Source organism: Sorex araneus, chromosome 5, assembly GCF_027595985.1.
Source record: "Sorex araneus isolate mSorAra2 chromosome 5, mSorAra2.pri, whole genome shotgun sequence".
In the NCBI taxonomy this organism is placed as follows: Eukaryota; Metazoa; Chordata; class Mammalia; order Eulipotyphla; family Soricidae; genus Sorex; species Sorex araneus.
The window spans coordinates 14,138,928-14,161,763 of record NC_073306.1 but is presented as its reverse complement, the minus strand read 5'-3'; the positions used below and the strand labels follow the sequence as shown (position 1 = coordinate 14,161,763).

General features: G+C 45.6%; 1 protein-coding gene across 3 annotated transcripts in view; it reads left to right on the top strand.

Annotated features, from left to right (window-relative positions):
• Window positions 1–22,836, top strand: part of PATJ (PATJ crumbs cell polarity complex component) — a 370,230-nt gene that overhangs the window by 127,364 nt on the left and 220,030 nt on the right. For all 3 annotated transcript variants that reach the window (XM_055139113.1, XM_055139112.1, XM_055139111.1), the window contains exons 22-25: window positions 1,301–1,475; window positions 10,941–11,012; window positions 14,864–15,041; window positions 21,493–21,603. In XM_055139113.1, coding sequence (XP_054995088.1) covers window positions 1,301–1,475; window positions 10,941–11,012; window positions 14,864–15,041; window positions 21,493–21,603 — 536 coding nt within the window. The remainder of the gene's footprint in view (window positions 1–1,300; window positions 1,476–10,940; window positions 11,013–14,863; window positions 15,042–21,492; window positions 21,604–22,836) is intronic.

Genomic DNA, 22,836 nt, shown 5'->3' with positions numbered 1-22,836 from the left:
GCATGCAGAGGGCCCAGGTTCAATCTCTGGCATGACTTGGTCCTCCGAGCACTGCCAGGAGAGACTCCCAAGCGCCAAGCAGGGAGTAATCCCTGAGCACTGCCAAGTGTGACTCAAAAACCAAAAGCTTTAAAACATTTTTACTTTGGGGCTTGGAGCGATATTACAGAGTGAGGGGACTTGCTTTGCCTGGAACCAGATCCAGTTCTGTCCCTGGCACTGCGTAAGGTTCCCCAAGCACTGCCAGGAGTACAGGAGCCAAGAGCAAGCCCTCAGCACTACCCGGGATAGTCCCTAAGTTTTATACATACACACACACACACACACACACACACACACACACACACACACACGCACGCATGCATGCGCGCATATAATCCAAAATTATGTCTCCTCAAAGAATCTGTACTCTTTCATTTCATAAACCTATAAATTAGCATGACAAAGAATAAAAAGCATCAACCCGAAATTCCAGTCAGCAATGGACCTGGTGTTAACTGATTCCAGATTATTTCGAACAGAAAGTAGTTGTGTTTGGCCCTGCCTGGATGTGCCTCCGGGGCACTGTGGAGGGATTTCTCTCCCTGATGCCAGGGGCCGGGACGGATCCTCTCTAGCCTGCCTGCTTCCCACTCTCAGAGAAGCTCCAGGAGGGCAAGACTAGGATCAGACTTTGCTTCTTTGCTGGGGAGCCACACTGGCAGAGCTCAGGACTTACCCCTGACTCTGTGCTCAGGGGCCTATATGTGGTGCCTGGGATCTGACCTCGTTTGGCCACATGCAAGGCGTATGACCTACCTGCTGGACTCTTTCTCCAGTCCCAAGATACTTCTGTTTTCACAAGGTCTTATTTTCAGTGGGGCCATGGCAAAAGACTCGTTCTTCCACTGAGCAGTCCCCATTCTCTGCCCGTCCTTCTACCTGTGCCTGTGTCTCCGTGTGGCACAGGAAATAGTCTGCTCATTTTGTTTAATGCTCACTGGTCTTGTGCCTGGATAAGGCCTGTCCAGAGCAGATGCTCATGAGTACTTGCTGAGTCAATGAAGAGGGAACAAAGCCATCTTTTTCGTTTTCTTTCTTTCTTTTTCTTTTTTTTTTTTTTGGCTTTTTGGGTCACACCTGGCAATGCACAGGGGTTACTCCTGGTTCATGCACTCAGGAATTATTCCTGGCAGTGCTTGGGGGATGCTGGGAATCGAACCCGGGTTGGTCGCATGCAAGGCAAATGCCCTTCCCGCTGTGCTATTGCTCCAGCAAACAAAGCCATCTTATGTTGTCTGTCATCTGGTTTGCCATCCAGGCGTGGTGGTTTCGGATGATGGCCAAGATCCCGGCTTGCTTGCTGACCTTCCTGCTGTGGCTCGAAGAAGGGAGGAAGAAGACCTGCCTTTATACCAGCTCCCCAGAACACACGGCGTGCCCAAGGCCTCAGCATACACAGGAATGTTGAGTTCCAGATATGCCTCCGATGCATGGTAAGATGTCTTTCCCTTTGTCTTAATTGTGTACAACATCTTCTATTTTTACTTCTATTAAAAATCCAACAGGCACAATTATGGTGGGACACTTGCAAAAAAAATGCAAAAAAAATTGTTTAGAATGAGATTCACCACATTGCATGGCTATTATGAGAATTTAGCAAAATCACCCTTAGACCATAGGTGCACTTGTATCTTGGTGCTGATGTGTCCCAGATAGGTTACACAGAGGATTTGCACAGGGAAGGGGAAGCAAAGGAAGCATTTATTTTATGTGCCAGCGGGGAGATAGTTCAAGTATGGATCATATATCTATCATGTAGAAGACTCTTAGTTCAATTCCTGGCACCACCAGCGCAAAGGGGGAGGAGCATTATTGTAACAATGCAGGCAAGAAGTACCCGCGAGCAAATTAAAGAGGGTATGTATTTAGAGTTAGAGAGTCTACGTAGAGGAGTCAATGACTGATGGAATGCTGGAACACTGATGGAGTGCTGGAACTGAGACTGACACGCACTCTTGCGCTGGGACAGTAGGTGGATAGGGGACAGTGGGACCATTTATTCTCTGATTATCGGTGCATGAACAGGCCGGAAGGGAAAGTGGTATTTTCCTTTGGTCCAGTTGGAGGGTTCGAGTACTGCTGGGAAAACAAAGTGCAGTGGAGGCAATTAAACCCTTGATTTAGGGAATTCATGGGGAAGTGTATCCCTTCCTGGATACGTGGGAGCAAGAGCAAGTGTAGGGGAGACTCTTGAACTTGGGTGGCCATCCAGGGAAAGCTCAGATTATTAGAGCAAAGGACCTGGCTTAGCATCCTGTCAACATTAAGGCATGAAGAGTGGAAGAAAACAGAGACGTGAAGCGAGCACTGATGTAGGCAACTAGTGAACTCGACGTTGGCATAGAAACCGAGGAAGGAGACAGCTTTGGCAAAAGGAGCCACAGAGGGGGTGGATCCCTGATGTGAAAAGGTCAAGCTCGATAAAAGGAGATGTTTTCCCTGGGGTTCGGCCACAAGATGTCCTTGGGGACCACTGAAGTCTCAGTAGACTAGAATCTAGACAGTAGTGGGCTGAGAGTGAGTAGAAGGCCAGAATTAGGCCTGGTCAGAGCACTGTGAAAATCCTCATCTGGAAAAGAGGCAGAAAGGACACTTGTTAACCCGGAGCAGGAAGTACCCTCTAGGGAAGATTGAGTCCTGCAGCCTGGGGGTGTAATCATGTGTGTGTTGCCTTTCTGAGAAAGGCCCCCCGAGAAGGAGTAGTAGGTACTAGAAAGGGGCTTGTTAAGTGGAAACTGAGCGAGAGGAGCCCACCAACCAGAAGGACGAGCCTTTGTGGCTTCTTTTGGGGGCTACACCCAGCAGTGCTGGGGAAGGGGAGACGTCTCTGCCTGGGTGCTCAGGGAATCGTGAGGTACTGGGGTCAAACCAAGGGCCCCTACGAACAAAGCATGCGCTCTGGCCCTTTGAGCTCCACAGAGACAGCAAGGGAAGTCCAAGTGCAGAAACTGTGTCTCTGAGTGAGGTAGACAGTCGAAGGCCTCCTGCCAAATCACCTGGAGTTTTCTTGTCTTGTCTCCTCTCCTTGCCTTGCCTTTCTTCTCTCCTAGCCTCTCCTCTTGTCCCTTCCCTCACCTCCTGCCCTCTCCATCCTCCCCTCTGCTTCCCCTTTCCCTCCCTTCTCTTCCCTTCCTGTCCCTGTCTTTGTTTTTGGCCTCTAGGGAACATTTCACCCTAAGAGTGATGGCAGGCTAGCTAAGTGGGCAGGAGAAAGTAGGGTCAGAGGAGAGGCTAGCTTTTGAAATACAAGTAGGGCTTCACCGAAGGGAATTTAGGAAACTGCTGGTCCCCTTTATCCAGCTTCCCAGAGGACAGAAGGGACACCAACCCCACGCCCTCCGTGGACACCACGGCAGAAAAACAGCAGCTTGGAGAGAACAGAGGAGGTGGAAGGAAGAGGGTAGGGTGCAGTTCCTTTCTGGCCGACTCCACAGGGGATGGTGAATGGGAGTTGGGGTGAACTCGCAGAGAAGGTGAGCACTTGTGGTGGGGAAGCCAGAGCTGGAGGGGAGAGAACTCAAGGGAACTGGAGGGAGGGAAGACAGGTGGGGTTCACAGCCTGAATGTTTTGGCTAAAACTTTAGTTCAGAGGCCAAAGTGGTAGCACAGCAGGTAGGGCTCTTGCCTTGCTGGCAGCTGACTTGGCTTGGGTCTCTGGCACCCCAGAGACTCCCCTGAACCTAACAGAAGTGATCCCTGAATGCAGTGCTAGGAGTAAGTCCTGCGCACCTCCAGGTACGGCCCCCAGACAAGCAAGTCATTTTGTATTGACATCCAATGGATTTTGGACTTCTGTGCTCTCTGTTCTTGTTCCATGACCCTAAAACTTTTGCTTCAAGTTGAAAATAGAACTTGGGGGACCCAGTGCAGCAGGGAGGGCTCTTGCCTTGCATGCAATCAACCTGGGTTCGATCCCCAGCATCTCCTATGGGTTCCTCTGAGCACCGCCAAGAGTTATTTCTGAGTTCAGAGTCAGGAGTAGCCCCTGAGTATCACTGGGTGTGGCCCAACCCCCTCCCCCAATGATATACATTTAAAAAAAATAGAAATTTGAGGGCAGAGAAAAATAGTAGGGGGGTAAGGTACTTGCTTTGCATGTGGCTTATCTTGTTTTCAATTTCCAGCATCACAATGGGTCCCCAGAGCATAAAGATAGGAGTGATTCCCTGAGCAGAGTTAGGTATGTCCCCACCCTCACCTCCAAAATAGAAACTTCATAAATAGTAGTTGTCAGCCTCTCCAAATAGGTAACACAGACACGGATCCACTCACCTCGTCAGGGGGGCTCCGCTCGGGTGCGGGGCCTGCACGAGGAAGGAGCAGCGTGCGTGCCCTGTTTTCCCCGCTCCCAGGGGAGCCCGCAGCAGCCCACAAGCCCACAGATCATTCCAGGGGCAGCTCTGTAGGCGGAAGCGTAAGGAGGGTGGGAAATATAGGGTTCTTTTTTTTTTTTTTTTCATTTTTTATGTGCTCACATCATTCCTTTTGGGGGGTTTGGTTTTGCGGTGCTCAGGGATTACTCCTGGCTTTGTGCTCAGGGATCACTCCTGGCAGGGCTCAGGGGACCAGAGAGGGGCCAGAGGTTGAACCCTGGTCAGCCACATGAGCGGCCAACGCCCTACCTGCTGTACTTTTTTCCAAGTGAGCCACCTTTGATGTTCATTTTTCTCATCGTGCTCCTAATTAGCCCCCGTTCCAGCATTCAGAGATGCAGGGCTTCCCTGATGCCACAGGACCAAGCCTGGGAAGATGGAACCATCCGACAGAGTGCCATGCCCGCCTCCTTTCTTGCCCAGAAGACGAAACGGAACGTCAAGGGTGTCTTCCTTAGTCCATCTACATCTCTGGAGGGGAAAGGGCCATTGCTGTCTAACCCGTTGCCTTTTCTCCTGAAGTGAGGTTTGGGACGAGCAGGCTGCGGAGACTGACTCAGGCAGTGAGAGCTCCAAGATAACCTTTGCCTCAGGAGATCATTTGCCTCTTGTTATTTTTGGCTGATGATCGCGGGCTCAAGGTGTATCTAAATCTGCTGGCTCCAGGAGCGTTCCTGTAACTCATCTTCCTGGCTTGCATCTTCCAGCCTCTGCCCTGTGGAGCTGAGCTCACGGGTGAATATTTATCGCCACTCAGGAGCCACCCAGAGGAATGTGGATGCGGAGCTTCCTTTGGAAGTTATTTGCTCCCCTCTCGCAGGTGTCGGGGTGTGCTAAATGGTGGTTTAGCTTTTCTTCTTGGCATGTATTTTTGTGTCGGATCCAGCAGAATTATTTCATGGACCCTGTGCTTCGGCATCAAGCCAGATCCTCCCTGCCTTTTGGAGGCGGGCCAGAGACTAAGAAGTCAGACACCTTGGCCGATGGAATTCTCTAGAAGGGGACTGTGCAGTGTGGCTCTGGGTGCCCACTCCTGGCCAGGTCACCTGAGAGCACGTCTTCAGAACCACAGGCTTTCATTTCTTGCCAGCACGTCTTTGTCCTGCCCTCCTCTCTGAAGGCACGTGGGCACCCCCGTGGGGGTCAGGGGAGTCTCAGAGGGATAGTGCATTTGAGGGACAGATAAAAGAGACATTGATCCAACCTGCCTGTTATTTATAGCTCCCTGATCCCGAGCGGCTTCCCTCACATTTGTGTTTCCTCCCTTGTGAAGCAGGTATCCCGGGAGTTCCCAGTAGCCAATAGGCAGGGCTTCCCCAGTGCCTTGGGCGGGACATGTTTGAGGAAGGGCGGGCAGTGGTGCTAGAGGACAGCTGGCCCTGGGCTCCTGGCCCTGAGACAGATCAGTAATAACGTTCATCATGGCTGAGTTTATTAAAATACTTGCCAATTGTCAGGGTTTCATTGTTGGTGGTTTTCCTTCTTTTCTTTCTTTCTTTCTTTCTTTCTTTCTTTCTTTCTTTCTTTCTTTCTTTCTTTCTTTCTTTCTTTCTTTCTTTCTTTCTTTCTTTCTTTCCTTCATTCTTTCTTTCCTTCATTCTTTTTTTCCTTCTTTCTTTCTTTCTTTCTTTCTTTCTTTCCTTCTTTCTTTCTTTCTTTCTTTCTTTCTTTCTTTCTTTCTTTCTTTCTTTCTTTCTTTCTTTCTTTCTTTCTTTCTTTCTTTCTTTCCTTCTTTCTTTCTTTCTTTCTTTCTTTCTATCTTTCCTTCTCTCCTTTTTATTTTGAAGGATAGGAGTTGAGTCACCCCTGGAGATATATTCTGGTTAGGCCTGACTCTGTGCCTCTGAAGTAACCCTGGCGGTGCTCAGGAAACCATATCAAACTAGCAGGACAGGGATCAAGGATCAAACTAGCATGACCAGGCAAAGCCCTGAGGTTTTGTTTCTGGTGCTATCTCTCTGTTCCAGTTTTCTTAATTAGTAAAATGGGATCAACTCACAGTAAAGAAACAGGAAAGTTCAGGAGCCGAAAAGAGCCCAGTGGGCAGGAGGGAGCTTTCCATGCACGCAGCTGACCCAGGTTCAATCCCCGTCACCTTTCTTGCTCTTCCTTTGCCTTTGTTCTTGTTTCAGCCACACACACGACAGGTTGTGTGGCATATGCCACCGGTGCTCACAATAGGTTGTATCCCTTTAATTGGGGTGCTTACCCAGGTGTTAGCACTGGGTCACACACTTTTGGTTGTGGTGGTTTTTTGTTTGTTTGTTTCTTTGTTTTGGACCATACCTGGTGATGCTCAGGGGTTACTCCTGGCTCTAAACTCAGGATTTACTCCTGACAGTGCTTAGGGGATCATATGGGACTCCCAGGGATCGAACCTGGGTTGGCCACATGCAAGGCAAGAGCTCTGCCTGCTGTACTATCGCTTTGGATGTGATGTTTTTGCATGCTCTGGTTGCAGTGCTCACTGGGGGTTTCTGTGGTCACACGCGTGCTCACCAGGGGCCAATCTCTTTAGCCGTGCTGACATCTATTCTGGCTGTCATGTTCGACTGCACGTCTGATTTCACTGCGCACACATACCCGGCTGCCGTGCTTTGGAGATCACATGCTCAGCTGCCGTGTGAGAATCCCAAGCAGCGCACATTCGTGCTTGGCACTGAGCCATTCCCCACACCCAAGACTACTGTTTGGGGTTGGGAAAAAAATCACGTAGCTATAATAGAATGTGAGCACTGTAGCACTGTCATCCCGTTGTTCATTGATTTGCTCGAGCGGGCACCAGTAACGTCTCCACTGTGAGACTTGTTGTTACTGTTTTTGGCTTATGGAATATGCCACGGGGAGCTTGCCAGGCTCTGCCATGTGGGCAGGATACTCTTGGTAGCTTGCCGGTCTCTTCGAGAGGGACGGAGGAATCGAATCCAGGTGGGCCACATGCAAGGCAAACGCCCTACCTGCTGTGCTATTGCTCCACTCCATAATAGGATGTACATAAAGCAAAATGTTTTTTTAAAATATTTTTTAATGAATATCTAAAAAATAAATATTTTTTAATGAATTGTGAGGTATAATTACAGACTCACAAACCTCCGTGATTATGTTTCAGTCATACAATGATCGAGTACCTATCTCTCCACCAGTGCCCATTCTCCAACCACCAGTGTTCCCAAAACAAACTGTTTACTTTGTTCGGATTCCTTAGGTGAAGCAGGAGGTAGAGAGCCTGAGGGGGAAGGACAGGAGGAAGGATGTGACAGGGAAGGGAGGAGAGTGGTCAGGTAAAGCTTGCTTCAGCCTCTGGGACAGGTGTGGCATGTCAGTGCCTTCAGAGGCAGAGCTGGATATAATTGTGGGTTTAACTGCCAAAGATGAGATGTAAATTCAGAACAACAGCAGGAGGCTGGTGATAAGGGAGAGAAAAAACTAGGTGCTTTGGGGGAAATGGGGAGGTGCCATCCGGATGTGACTTGGTCATATAGAGGGGGTACAGTTTGGTCCACACTGCAGGGGAAGACAAATGTGAAAAATTAGGGCAAAGACATTACAGCAAACAGGAGCATTGCACCAATATAATGACCAGCTAAGCTATATCAAAGTCCAGAAGAGAAATCATATTGACCTAAAGAAACAATTTCCCCTTTGTTGGCTTAAACTTTGGTTTCTTCTTCTTTTTCTTTCTTTAATTTTTTTTCTTTTTATTTTACTATTTGGAACCTACTAACTTTTAAAAGTTATTTACTTAAATTAAGCATCATAACTTACACAGCTTTTAATACCAGATTTACTGTTCCAGTTCTAAACCCACCAGTAGTGTCACTGTTCTACTAAGGAACTAAGGTTCCCTCCCTTCCCCCGCCCCGCTTCCTTAGCAAACTCTGTTCCTAAGATTACTGACTGTAGTCTGGGTCACATGTTTACAATAGTGTTGACTTTTAGGGTTTTGCTGTACCGCACCTCTAAGCCACTGAAATGTCTGAGACCTTGACCAGTGCCCCTGTGTTATCTCCAGTCCACCTTTTCATCTGACTCCCCCGCCCCCACCCCCACCTCCTACCCTCAATTCCCTTGTTTTACCGCTCTATATAGCACTTCTGGTGTTTGTCAACACCCCAAGCCACACCTGTTGGATAACACTGGGTTGTCTTTACTGTTCCTGCAGGGAGCTTAAGGTTTATTGAGCTACTCCTACAACAGTGCAACTGAGGCACAACTAATAATCCTATATTGCTTTTCTCTTTCCTTTATGTCATTTGTATGGTTTATTTAGCAATGTCCTTTTTGTATAGACACAGCAAGACAATTGATGTGATGCTATGTAACATGGGAGTTAATTGACTCCAAAATAATATTTACTCCTGGGCTATTTACTTGACTTAACAGTTGCCCTTAGTTCCTAGCACTCTAAGAACGGGGTCCTAACCAGGGACTGATGGACACAGGGCAAGCTTCAAGCTACCCTGGCATCAAAATGGGCCAGGCCAAGCACCATAATACTTAACTCTAAGTTAAGAGCATGGTCATGGACCACATCATTAGTAAAATGCCCAAGTCATCACCTTTGTGCTCACCTAGCAAAAGAAATGCTTACCCTTGATAAATGGGCACATTCAAATTATTAACACCCCATTCAGGATCATGAACATTTCCATCACCCCAGAAAGCCGCCACCCCACCTATTTCTAGAGTCTTACCCCAGGCAGCTACCACGCTGACTTCTAATGCAGTAAAACCTCTTTCCCATAACAGAACTTTCGTGAACACGGCCATTCAGTGGTGCTGCCCGGGTCCGACTCCTTTCACTCAGTGCCTTGTCTGCACTGCTGTAGACTTGAATGTAAAGGCAGGTCTGACTTTCTACCTACTGACACCAGGTTGTAAGTTGCTTTGCAGCTGCAAAACCATAGTGCAGCGGTTGTCTGAGAACCTACTTACTTATTTGGAAACCTTGAGTTCCCCTTCTGTCTGGCTCCAGACTCACATTCTCGCTGGCCCGTTGCAAACATTGTTGCATAGAATCTGTCTGTAAAGAGGAGAAAGAACGGTTGAGATAGTTTGGCCCTACAACGGGAACTTTTCCTACTTCCCTCATTTTGCAGAGCTGAGTTGGCCTCACCCTCAAGTGAATTCCATATATAAAGTTCAGATAGGGCACACAGCAGGAGGAAAGGCCACCTTGGCTTCCTGGATTCTTCTGATTTTGTGTGGAGTAGAAATGTTTATTCACAAAAAGGTCGTGTATCATATTAATGATTGCTTCTTCACCATCAGGGAGCCTTATCCTTACCTCTCAAATCTGTGAAGAATAGTAACATCTTTTTAAAATTTTTTGCTTTTTGGGTCACACCCAGCGATGCTCAGGAATCACTCCTGGTTCTGTGCTCAGAATTTATTCCTGGCAGGGCTTGGCGGACTGTATGGGATGCTGGGGATTAAACCTGGGTTTGCCACATGCAAGGCAAATGCCCTACCCACTATACTATCACTCTGGCCCCAGATGGTAACATCTTAATAGTATAGTGGGTAGGGTGATTGCCTAGCACACCACCACCAGGTTTATTCCCTAGTGCCCCATAGAGTCCCCTAAATCTAGTATGAGTGATCCCTAAGTGCAAATCCAGGTGTGGCCCAGAAACAAAAACAAAAACAAAATTTAAAGGTATGTGCATTTCCCAATGTAAAGTGACTCCCAGTTGTATAGTCGCACTTCTCCAGGAGCTGTGTCTACAAAACTAACCACACCAGATACATTTTTGTAAGTTTTCTTCTCTCTAGGTATGAAATTATCTGAATGAAATAGAAGGATTCAAACTTTCTAAACAAACATCATATGTTTTGGAAAAGTCTACCTTTCTAACAGTATAACCTTTTTTGTTACACAGTTTGTTTGAAGTTTTCCATATTTTAGGGTCTTTTGGAAGAGAGGCCCCCAAATATTAAGTTCTGGGGGCTACTTCCCAGACATGCTTAGTTAATGTAGTCTGTGCGCCCGAAGGTTTGGGTGCTCAGGCCCTGTGGTGCAGGAAAGGATCAACTTACTCAATGGTAGTAAATTTCTTTGTAAACTGGGAAGCACTGTTTAACTACACAAAATCCTCGTGAGATACAAATAACCGGAATTAGTGAAGGTTCGGATGACAGGAATATCATGTTTACTGACTGGTTATTTCAAAGGTCTGTATGTTTAGACAGTTCTCTTCGTCAATGGGCACCAAATTTTAAGAAATATACTTTACTATGTTTTATATACTGATTAAGAGTATATACAAGTGCAGGCATTTGGAAAATAGCATCTCGAGTATCACCAATAAAAGCATTTATAGTTAATAAAATAAAAGCATGTATAGTTCAGATTTTCTTCAGGTGCTGAGTTGGTATTTGTTGAGTTGAATGTGAAAACAACATATTTTTGCTTTATACTGTCAGCTATTAATGTAAATAATTTTACAGCATTAAAACTAAGAATAATTTAACCAGATATAATGTTATAAGTTGGATGTGTGTTTTTCTTTTCTCCCTCTTTAGTGAGTTACCCGAGAGAGAAGAAGGAGAAGGAGAGGAGACTCCAAACTTCAGCCACTGGGGTCCGCCAAGAATGTACGTTCTGGGGGGTTCCGGGCTTTCTCGGCTGGAGGGCTCTGGGCTTCACCTTAGTATCCCTCAACCTCCAGTGACTGAGATTTGCCAGGATTCACCTGGAGGTTGATCTCACTTTTAAAAGTTTCATCTTGCCTTAACTAGAGATCTTAGCCGGGCAGAGTGACCGTAACTAGTGTTGGGAAGATCTTGATCCCATCCTTCCAGAGAAAGCAATGCCCAGGTCTCCATCTCTGGCAGACAGGAAGTGTTGGAGTAAGTGTCATGTATCAGCTGCATTTCCAGTCACCTTGAACTTGGCGACCTTTCTTACCACTGCTAAATTCATGAAGGTTACCAAAGTTTCCCCAGGAGAACACTCATTCCTCTTCTATTGTTGGGTTGTTAGGGCCGTACCTAGCAGTGCTCGGTTGCTCCTCTCAACTTGGGCCATACAGTGCTGGGATCAAATCCCAGTTTGGGGCTTTGAGGCCACATCTAGCAGTGCTCAAGGGCTACCCTTGGTTTGTTGCGTCAGGGCCAGTGTCTCCTGGTGGTGCTGGAGACCACAGAGTGCCAGAAAGTAAACCCAGTGAGGCCAGAGCCATAGTACAGTGGGGAGGACATTTTTGCCTTGCGTGTGGCTGAACGGGTTTAATCCATGGCATCCCATATGGTCCCCTGAGTCTTGCAGCAGTGATCCCTGAGTACAGAGCCAGGAGTTAACCTTGAGCACTGTTGGGTGGGACCCCAAAACAAAAACAGATTAATCCGGACCCCCTGAGTGCAAAGCATGTGCATTAACAAGGTCACAAGCCCATATGGGTTGTGTATCTGCTTAAAATGTACTGAAAACTAAATTTTTTAAAAATTTATTACCAGTAACTGAGTTTCTACTATTTTATATACCTATCTTCCCGGGTCACATGGACATTTTTCAGTGGGAAAGGGTCCCAGGTGGAGATGTTTAAACAGCCCTGCTCTTGGGTCCTACAAATTCTTCCACTCCCTCCCTCCCCACACCATCTGGTTTTTCTTGCATTGTCACTTTGTCTCCAAACTCTGCCACGCTGGTTTTCAGCTCCTTTTCTTGTGAGTTAATTATTAGTTTGAGCTATGCCGTTTGAACTCCATCAGAGGTATTTGGAAGGACAAGTTCTACTACATACTTCCTTTAGAAGAAGAGTATGAAGGTAGAAAGAAAAGTGGTCTTCTCTTTGAAGACCACTCGTGGTGGTGCTTGGGGGACCACATGGGATGTTGGGGATTAAATCTGGGTTGCCTTGTGTGTAATTCAAGAGACCTGCACATTATACTCTCCCTCCAGCCCCTTTTCATGTGTTTTTGTGGTGTGTTTTTTTTCCCTCTTATACATTTTTGTTGGTTTGGATTTTGTCACATGCAGCAGTGCTCAGAGCTTACTCCTGGCTCGCCACGCAGGGATCACTCCTGGCCATGCTCAGGTACCGTTTGCCTTGCCTGGGATCCAATCTGGGTCAGCCAAGGCAAGAGTCCTAACGGCTGTGCATCTCTGGGCCCCCTATGATATTTTTCTAATCCACTTTTTGCTATTGTTATAAATAGAAAAGCACCAACCATAAAATATTTCCAGGCAATGTAGGTGATCCTGGGAGGGGAGGTGTTCCCGGCGCGCCTTCCGCCCAGAGATGAACCAAGAGCCGCGGCACGAGAAGCAGAGCCTCCCGCCTACTGACTGTGATCCTGAGGTCTCCTAACCCATTTTGGCACCAGAGCAGATTCTTGCAGCCATGCATTTTGACTGCGAACTGAACTACAACCTCGTGCGGCCCGGGAAGGGATTTTTTTCCCTCTCCACCCCATTTTTCTGAGCGAAAATGGCGGCAGCGGCAGCAGCCACGCGGTGAGAGCCACCCTCTAAGACCCCTACACCAGGAGGTAGGACTTTCTTTAGTGACGTAGCCTGTAGGTGATCCTGGGAGGGGAGGTGTTCCCGGCGCGCCTTCCGCCCAGAGATGAACCAAGAGCCGCGGCACGAGAAGCAGAGCCTCCCGCCTACTGACTGTGATCCTGAGGTCTCCTAACCCATTTTGGCACCAGAGCAGATTCTTGCAGCCATCCATTTTGACTGTGAACTGAGCTAAAATATTAGAAACCCAAAACCGCGCGGCCGCAATTCAAAGTCTTCACCTTTACCAAGGAAGAGAAATTATTAGATGATGCTTATTCAGCAGGCCTGATTGTTGGGGAAAATTTCCAATCAACAATAGTGAGTTCTGTATGGAAATATGAAATGCACTCTATATATAGAGAGAATAATGGGAATATCATCAGCTACTTAGATGGGGGGAGGGGTGGGAGGGGGGTGTATTGGGGTTCTTGGTGGTGGAACGGGTGCACTGGTGAAGGGATGGTGGTTTAATCAGAATTTGACTGTGACTTAAACCTGAAAGCTTTGTATTTAAAAAAAAAAATAAAAAAAATAAAGACCATTAAAAAAAAAAAATATTTCCAGGCAAGGGAGAGAAATTAAAGCCCAACCAAATGTCTGAATATTAAGAGTTAAGGGCTGGAGCGAGAGCACAGCAAATAGGGCGTTTGCCTTGCACGCGGCTGACCCGGGTTGATTCCCAGCATCCCATATGGTCCCCCAAGCACCACCAGGAGTAATTCCTGAGTGCATGAGCCAGGTGTATCCCCTGTGCATCGCCGGGGGTGACCTCCCCTCAAAAAAAAAAAGCAAAAAAAAAAAAGTTACATATATTTTATTTTTTTAGAAATCTACCTTTAAAATAAAAGAAATCTACCTTGAAAAAGGTTGGGGCTGGAGAGATAGTCCAACAGGTAGGGTATGAGCATAGCATGTAGCTGACCTGGGTTCAGCTCCCAGAACCCCGTGTGGTGCCCAGAGCACACTTAAGAGTGAGCCCAGAGAACACTAGGACTGTGTTATCTTCCATGTGCTGAACACTATAATGCTATGTCTGTATTCTGTAGCAAGAGAACTTGCGAGTGTGTGTCTTGAGATAATCTTTTCATGTTTGTGTGTTTATGTGGGTCTAACGGATGAAATCAGCTCCGGTAGCTTTGCCGGGTGCCCACATGTGGCTGTGTTTCTGAGTTCCGTGGGCAGGTGGCACCACCTCCTGCCCTGAGATGGGGCGTTTGAAAGATTGGAGATTACTGAACTCCACTCGCTGATTCGGTGTCGCCTCTGGATTCCCCAGCCCCTGCTCCCACACTGCGTTTCCTCTCTTTGTGCTGTTACTGGTATCAAGTCAGGTGCCTTCACTGCTAAAGGCTCAGGAATTTTTCTTAACTGATCTCACGTCTTGTGCAAGTATTTTCTACAACATGCATAACCAGTACTTTGTAAAAGCTGTTTATGCTTCAATTGTACATGGTGATTTTTAAAAAGAGATACGGGGTATTTCTATTTGGCTATCTCTAAGCTTGAGTTTGTCTGTGTGAAGCATTGTAAAATGATACATTTCTCTTTGGGGTAGCATTATAGTTGTACAAAGGTTTATGGTGGTGCTATTTTTCTCCCATTACTGCACTGCGACTTTATTCTACATATAGTTGGCATTTCAAATAAATGGCCTGTATAGGGAATAAAAATAGTCAGCCCTGAGTACTGCAGAGTATGGCCCAAAACAACCAAAAAAAGAAAAAAAGCAAAAAGAAAGATATCTTTCTCTTTCATAATTTAAACTCTCACATATTAATAAATTACTGATAATATCCCTTAGGAAACAGGTCTGACTTCTGCAACATTGTGAAAATATATTTAGAAAATATGTTTAAATATAGATAGGGTATAAATTGAACCAGATAAACAGGCTATCAAGGCACATTAACTTGTTAATGTATGAATTTTTTTTCTTTCACAGTGTGGAGATTTTTAGGGAGCCCGATGTGTCTCTGGGGATTAGTATCGTTGGTGGACAAACCGTTATAAAACGTCTGAAGAATGGAGAAGAGCTGAAAGGAATATTCATCAAACAAGTTTTAGAAGACAGTCCAGCAGGAAGAACAAATGCTCTTAAAACTGGAGATAAAATACTTGAGGTAAACAAGGCTAACGTCCTGGCTGTGTGTGACATGTCCTGTAAGACAGAGAAAGGAATCATTTCACCCGGGCTCCTCAGTTCCTGCCTGGGGTACAGGTGGGGGACCCAAGTTGGTGACTTCTATTTAGATGCCTTAGTTTGGACGTTGTGTGCACCATTTTATGAGAGTCTGAAGTGGTATAGACACACAAAACAAAAAGCCTTAGCTGGGGCTGGAGTGATAGCACAGCGGGTAGGGCGTTTGCCTTGCACTCGGCCGACCCGGGTTCAAATCCCAGCATCCCATATGGTCCCCTGAGCACCGCCACGGGTAATTCCTGAGTGCAGAGCCAGGAGTAACCCCTGTGCATCGCCAGGTGTGACCCAAAAAGAAAAAAAAAAAAGCCTTAGCTGACTGAACAAAACCATTTCACAACAGAGTATAGCAAAAGGCCGATATTATGTTCATCCCTGTCCTTAGTCAACTCTGAGTTTTCTCAACCTGTGTGTCAGTGGCATAACCATAGGACACTTGGAAGGAGGAGCACTGTGTGCCCTGAACTGCCAGGATCGTCTCTGACCTCCTACAACCCTGAATTGGAATAAACCTAAACTGAAAATTTTCCAAACGAATGAGTATTGAATATTGTTGAATGACGAAAGTAGTTTCTTAGTCTTTATTATAGAAGTTTGATGCACTTAAGAGCTGAAATATGCTTTGGTAACTTAAGTCTTCTTTTGTCAATTGCCCTATGTTTAAATGGGCTTCATTATACATTTTGCTGATGGTCCCACTTTCCAAGAACTTACAACAGTGTTATTAAGAGAGGAGTTACTGTAATTATAGAATCATAAGGGATTGCAGTGGGACTTTCAGGGAAATCCCACATATACTTCCCTTGGTCTTCCCCCACAGACACACTGTGGTACAATAGTAAAACCAAGACACCAGCAATGGCACAGTTCATGGGCAACTCTCACCTTTCCCCAGTTGTACATGCACTCATTTATGTGTGTGTTTATCACTCTGTACAGATTGAATATGTGTCTCCCTTTGCATAACCACCTCCATTAGGAAACTTAACTACCATCTTCAACACAATCCCTGAGCATCCCTGCCTCTCTCTCTTCCCTCTGCCCAACCCTCCTCCAGCCCCTAATCTATTTCTCCAGGGCTATAATGATGTTATTCCATGGTCATCGTATACATGGCATTATGCGTCATGGGTCTTCTTGAGATCATCTCTTTTTTCCACTAAGCATCATTTCCTAGAAATTTATTCACTGTGTCAGATCTAGCAATTCATTTTTATTACTGAGTAGTCTTCCAGGACACAGGGTGACACAGTTTAACTACCTGCCACTGAAAGACATTTGGGTAGTTTCCAGCACTTGGCTATTATAATAAAATTACTATAAACATCGATACACAATGCTCTGAGTCCCTCCAGGAGTGACCCCTGAGTACAGAGCCAAGACTCTTCCCTGAGTACCAGTGTATGTGCCCCCCCCAAGCCCCCCTCCCAAAAATCTGTGCCCAATGGGTTAGAGAGATTAGTACAAGGGTTCAGGTACTTGAGTTGCATGTGGCCAACCCCAGTTTGATTCTCCTCATCAACTCTGGGTATGTTCCTCTAACACTTTCCCCAGTCACATCCAAAACAACCCATATGTACATGTGTTTCTGTGTGATATTCAGTCTTTGCTGCATATGCCCCAGAGTGCAAAAGTGCTAGTTGTGTGCTAAATCCATCTTTGGTTTGGAAGGGAGGAACTGTCCAAATCTCAGTGCTATTAGGAGTGATTGCTGAGCACGGAGCCAGGAGTAAGCCCTGAGCACTGTTAGGTATGGCCCCAAAGCAAACAAAATAAACATATAAACCAAACTTTTCCTGAGATAGGACCATTTGATCTCCCCACCAACAGTGTATGTGTGATTTAGTTTCTCTGCATCCTCCCCTAGATTTAGTGGTGTTACTGTTTTTCATTTTAGCCATTTTGAGAGGCATACAGTGATATTTGAAATAAGAAAAATTTATTGAATACTCATGAGATAGACCATTACAAATGAAAAATTCTTTTTTCCCTAAATTTTATTTTATTTTTATAAAGTTGTTTACAATAATTCTGTCACTGTCACTGTCATCCTGTTGCTCATCGATTTGTTCAAGTGGGCACCAGTAACATGTTCATTGTGAGACTTGTTACTGTTTTTGGCATATCAAATATGCCACGGGTAGCTTGCCAGGCTCTGCCATGTGGGCAGGATACTCTTGGTAGCTTTCTGGGCTCTCCAAAAAGAATGGAGGAATCGAACCCGGGTCAGCTGCATGCAAGGCAAATACCAGACCACTGTGCTATTGCTCCAGCCCCACAATAATTTTTATATTTAATATTCAAGCACCAATCCCATCTCAATTGTACTTTCCCACCACCATATTTCAAATGTTTCCACCCCAAATCCTAAACCATGCCCCACAAAGCAGAACAAAACAATTACTTTTGTATTGCTTGACTATGAATATTCAATATTGCTTGAGTTATGAATAATCCACTAAAAATGGTCCAATAAAGTTTCCTTAGAGGAAAGTGTGTGAAGATTGTTGTATTTTATCCTGAAACCATTATGCCCCTGTATAAAAGGTTACAAGCATGTTTGTTAAGCCCAATCAAATGTGTGCTACTCTTGGTACATCAGTGGTGTAGAGTATGAGAGGTTGTGTGGCCGCGAATGTGGTTGCGCGCTCCCAGGGTTCTAAAATTTGGAATACAGTTATATAGCAGATTCACTCATGGGTAAGGCCTATGTTGCTCTCCTCTGGTAGCTTTATTTACAAATCTGTGGGTCTCAGCCATTGATGAGATTATATGGTGCCAGGAGCAATTTGTGGGTGTGACTGCCAAGCTACTGGTAAGCTTGAGAGATGGGGGGAGGATGCCCATTCCCACTCCGAGCAAGCTAGGAGGTTACAAATGAAAAATTCTTAATTTGAATTTTCCTGGGGATAATAAGGGACTTCTCATGTACTTGATTGCCATCTCTGTATCCTCTTCAGTGAAATGTTTGTGCTTGTCTTTGCCTCTTTGCCCTCTAATGATATTGTTCATTATTTTATGTCTTGGGAGCATCCATCATCTATCTTTGCTCTTGAACATAAGAGTTTAAACCTACTAACAAGAGTTTAAACCTACCAATAAGAGTTTTGTTTGTCTCAGACTTCATGATTTCAAATTTTTTAATTGATAATGACCTGAAATGTTTGGGTAAGCACAAGCCATTTGTTTAAATTTTTTCCAATGAAAAGTATTCTAAAAAAAATGGGGGTGCTGGAGCGATAGCACAGCGGGTAAGGCATTTGTCTTGCACTCGACCAACCCAGGTTTGATTCCCAGCATCCCATATGGTCCCCTGAGCACTGCCAGGAGTAATTCCTGAGTTCAGAGCCAGGAGTAACCCCTGTGCATTGCCAAATGTGACCCAAAAAGCAAAAAAAAAAAAAATTGGTGGGGGGAGGGTTTCTCTTCAAGCTCAAGTTCCCCTTGAATTGTGCTTGTCTGTCTCTGTGAATCTTGCCTTGCTTGTGCCACTCTGGAAAAACCTGTGTTCTCTCTTGCACATGTAATTTCTGTGTTTCTCTTACCTCATATCTTTATTTGTTTGTTTATTTTTTTTGAATGGAAGAGCCTGGCAAGCTACACGGTTGATTCGATATGCCAAAAACAGTAACAACAAGTCTCACAATGGAGATGTTACTGGTGCCCACTCGAGCAGATCGATGAACAACAGGATGACAGTGATACAGTGACTGTTTATTTTGGTTTGGGGGCCACACCTGGCAATGCTCAGGGGTTACTCCTGGCTCTGCATCCAGAAACAACACATGGCGAAGTTGGGGGACCAGATGGAGTCATATTGAAGCTGTTTCAGCCACATGCAAGGCAGCGTCTTACCTGCTGTACTATCTTTCCAGTCCCCAGATCTCAGAAGCTTCTTTTTTGTTTTTGTTTTGTTTGGGGGGCACACCCAGAGATGCAGAGGGGTTACTTCTGGCTCTGCACTCAGGAATTACTCTTGACAGTGCTCAGGAGACCATATGGGATGCCAATGATAGAACCTCTGTTAGCCACATGAAAGTACTCACTGTACTATTTCTCCAGCCCCCAACAGACACTTTTGTCTTAAAACTATAATGTAAAAGAATCTTGGCTCACAAAAGGCATATTTTTCCCATAGGAAGTTGGAATTTAATTTTCATCAGAGTCGACATACATCCATAGTGATTATAACTTTAAAACTGAGAAAATCTAAGTTTTCTTTTTCTTTTAGAATATAATAGAGCTCTAAATTTCCCCTTATTTCCCAATTTCAGTGGGCATTTAACACAGGAAATATGTGTTAGCTAAAGTTTATTGTTACTAGGAGATGAAGTCTCTCATATAAACGCTACTTATTGTTAAGAATTTGGGAGATTGGATAGTTCATATGCAGCTTCATGAAACCATTGTGACTGCTTTAGGAACTCACTATAAATTATTTTATTAATTTATGATTCTCTCGGAGAGCCTGGCAAGCTACCGAGAGTATCTCACCCGCATGGCAGAGCCTGGCAAGCTCCCCGTGGCGTATTCGATATGCCAAAAACAGTAACAACAAGTCTCAAGATGGAGACGTTACTGGTGCCCGCTCGAGCAAATCGATGAGCAACAGGATAACAGTGACAGTGGCAGAATTTACGATTATCCATCTACTTCCTCAATTCAGATGGGAGAAGAGCTTTTTCAGAGCCTAATCATTCTCTGCCGGAGGTTGGTGTCTAAGGACAAAGAACCGACATTCTAACCAGGGCCAGCCGGGCCTCAGTGCTCACCTCCCCTTCACTGTTCTTTATGTTCCACCTGCCTTTATTTTATTTTATTTATTTTATTTTATTTTATTGTTTTTGGGGGTCATGTATGGCTGTCTCGGGTCATGCTCCTGGCTCTGTGCTCAGGGATCATTCCTAAAGGGTCTCAGAGAACTATATGTGGTGCTGAGGATAGACCCCTGGTCATGGTTCATGAAGGCAACACCTACCCCTTTGGGTCCCTGCTCTGTCCTAACTACACTGTCCCCCACACCTGTGGCTAGCATCCTACCATGGACCAGTCCTCCTGGCCCTCATTTCTACTCTCCATGCATGTTGTTCTCATTGATACTTCAATCTTAACCTAAGTCCATGGGTCCTGTTTCTTCTTTAGTTGAGTATGTAGCAGTTATGCAGACAACGTCCCCTTGCTGCCACACCATACCAAATCTATTTTTCCAACAACCTGTAACAGCAAAGCAGCTGAACCCCCTGTGACTCTTTCCACAGCCAATCTCTGGCTTGGCCAGCAAAGTCATGCCTTCTTCGCCATCACTTCTCTCTCCATCAGTCCCTCCGACCGTCTCCTTCATCATGAATACCATTGTTTCTCCCGTCAGAAGAAAACCAAAGCTCAACCTTGACCCCGCATCCCTCTGCACCCACATTCCTGTTTCTGCAGCCCCTTGAGCAGAAGCAGTATTCACAGTGTCACTTTGCCCTGACTGTAAACCACCTTAGTGTTTGCTAGGCTTTGTTACCTTTGTGGTTCTGGTCAGTATGTTTGGTAAGGGCAGAATGCTCTGGAAGATTAGGTGCATGTTCAAAAGTTAGATTCTCTGAGATTTGTAGAGGAAGGAGCCATTCTTCGAGGCTAGCGAGAGAGCTCAGTGGGGCTAGACACATGCTTTTTTGTGTTGGGGGCTGCAGTTTGATCCCTGGTACCACGTGTTCACCCAAGCACCTCCAGAACAAATCCTCAAACACAGCCAGGAGTAAACCCCCCACCCCCAACACCACCAAATGTGACCCCAGAACTAGAGAAATGATAAAGGAAGCCATTTTCACAAGTCACATTTACTGAACACAAAACACTCACTTTTTTAAAAGCTGATTAAGGTTCTCATCCTTCTTTTTAAACAAAATTTGGGAAAGTTCAACGCTCAGTTGTGATCATAGGGAATTTGCTTAAAACATCATTCTTTAATCATTGGGAAGAATTGAGAGAGCACTGCCTTCTCCTACCCGACTCACAGGCTGTGATGTGTTACTGCAGGAGTGACATTACAAGCCCAGAAGTCTCATAAGGTTCTTTCATGAACTATCAGATTTGTACGAGGATATTTAACCTGGGATTTATGTTATTAAGATTTTTTTTCTTTATTTACAGGTACATTTCAGCTGGAAGAAGAAACTCTTTTTAAAACATGTTCTTTTAGTATAGCAAAGCTTTATTAAGGGCATCTATCTGTGTATCTACGCACCTATCCATTTTTATTGATGACTTTGTCTAATTCATTAGTTTCTGGCTTCAGTCCTTCCTGGGTAATATGCTTGCGGATTGAATCAACCTATCTGCAGTATGTCCTGCCTTGCTAATTGAAATCAATACCTTGTGTGCTGTAGGTGTCTGGAGTGGATCTGCAGAATGCGTCCCACACAGAGGCTGTGGAAGCCATCAAGAACGCAGGGAACCCGGTGGTGTTCGTGGTTCAGAGCCTGTCACCCACACCGAGAGTAAGTATCAGCTCCTAGTTTCCAAACGTTTGAAAATAGTCTCTCTCTATAGCACCAACTTCATTATTATTTTATTTTTATTTATTTTTCTTTGCTCTTTGGGTTACACCCAGTTGTGCTGTACTTAGGGGACCATATGGGATGCCGGGGATTGAACCCAGGTCGGCCGCACGCAAGGCAGATGTCCTACCCATTGTTCTATCGCTCTGGCCCTGTAGACCCAACTTTACTCCCAAGTATTTTCACATATTTTCCTTGCTACTAAGCAATTACCCCAGAGAGGGATTCACTTTGTAAGAGTTTGATTATTCATTTCTTTTCCCCTTCCTCCCCTCTCTGGTTTTGATCTACTGGACAAATCTGAGCCATTCCACGCTTCCTAGCTTTGGTTCACAGCCTGTGCAAACACCCAAACTTCATCTCCATTCCTTGATCACTTTATTAATTATCCTTTCTGAACCAGTTCCTTTGCTTACAAAGGAAATGTAAAGAAGATCGGGGTACAGAGGGGATCTAGGGGGTCTAACATTTATTAAAACCTGTAAAATCACGATCGTGGAATTCTTTTGAAGACTGAGTTCAAAAATAGCAGTACTGGGGCTCAGGAGGGAACCCACAAAAGGAATAGCTCACAAGAGACCTGGAATCCACCCCTGGCACCCCATGATTCCTGAGCAGAACACAGGAGTGACCCCTGGACACTGATCTAGGAGTCACTCCTAAGCACTGCTAAGCTTAACAGCTTCACAACTAGCATAATTGACGCACGAGCCCTTCTGCTAGCGCTGACTCTTTAGGTGTGGAATAGAGCTCTGACAGGCAGGTGGCAGGGGTAGGCTGTGGATTGCGTGCTGCACTGCTCAGCAGAAATATCTGCTCCTCTCTGATGCGTAATGGGAAGTGATATTTGCTTTCATATAAGGCCTGTGGGGGAGCCCCCCTGCCCCCCTTCTCCCAGTCCCAAACTGCATTGTTTTAAAAAGTTGCTTTATAGCTATGTAGAGGTTTCCGTCTTTCGTGGGGGGCGGGGCAGACAGAGAGTCCTACTTTGATGGACAAGCAGACAAGTAGATCATTGGCTGCCTCAAGGGCAGGAAAGTCCCCGTGCCAGCCACCCCAGCTGACTTGTGGTCCATAGCTTGTCGGCCTGCCGCTGACTTCAGCCTTCTCCCTGCTGGGGTCACCTGACTTTGTGCATTGAATCGCCCCAATGAACAATCTGGTCGTGCTGTT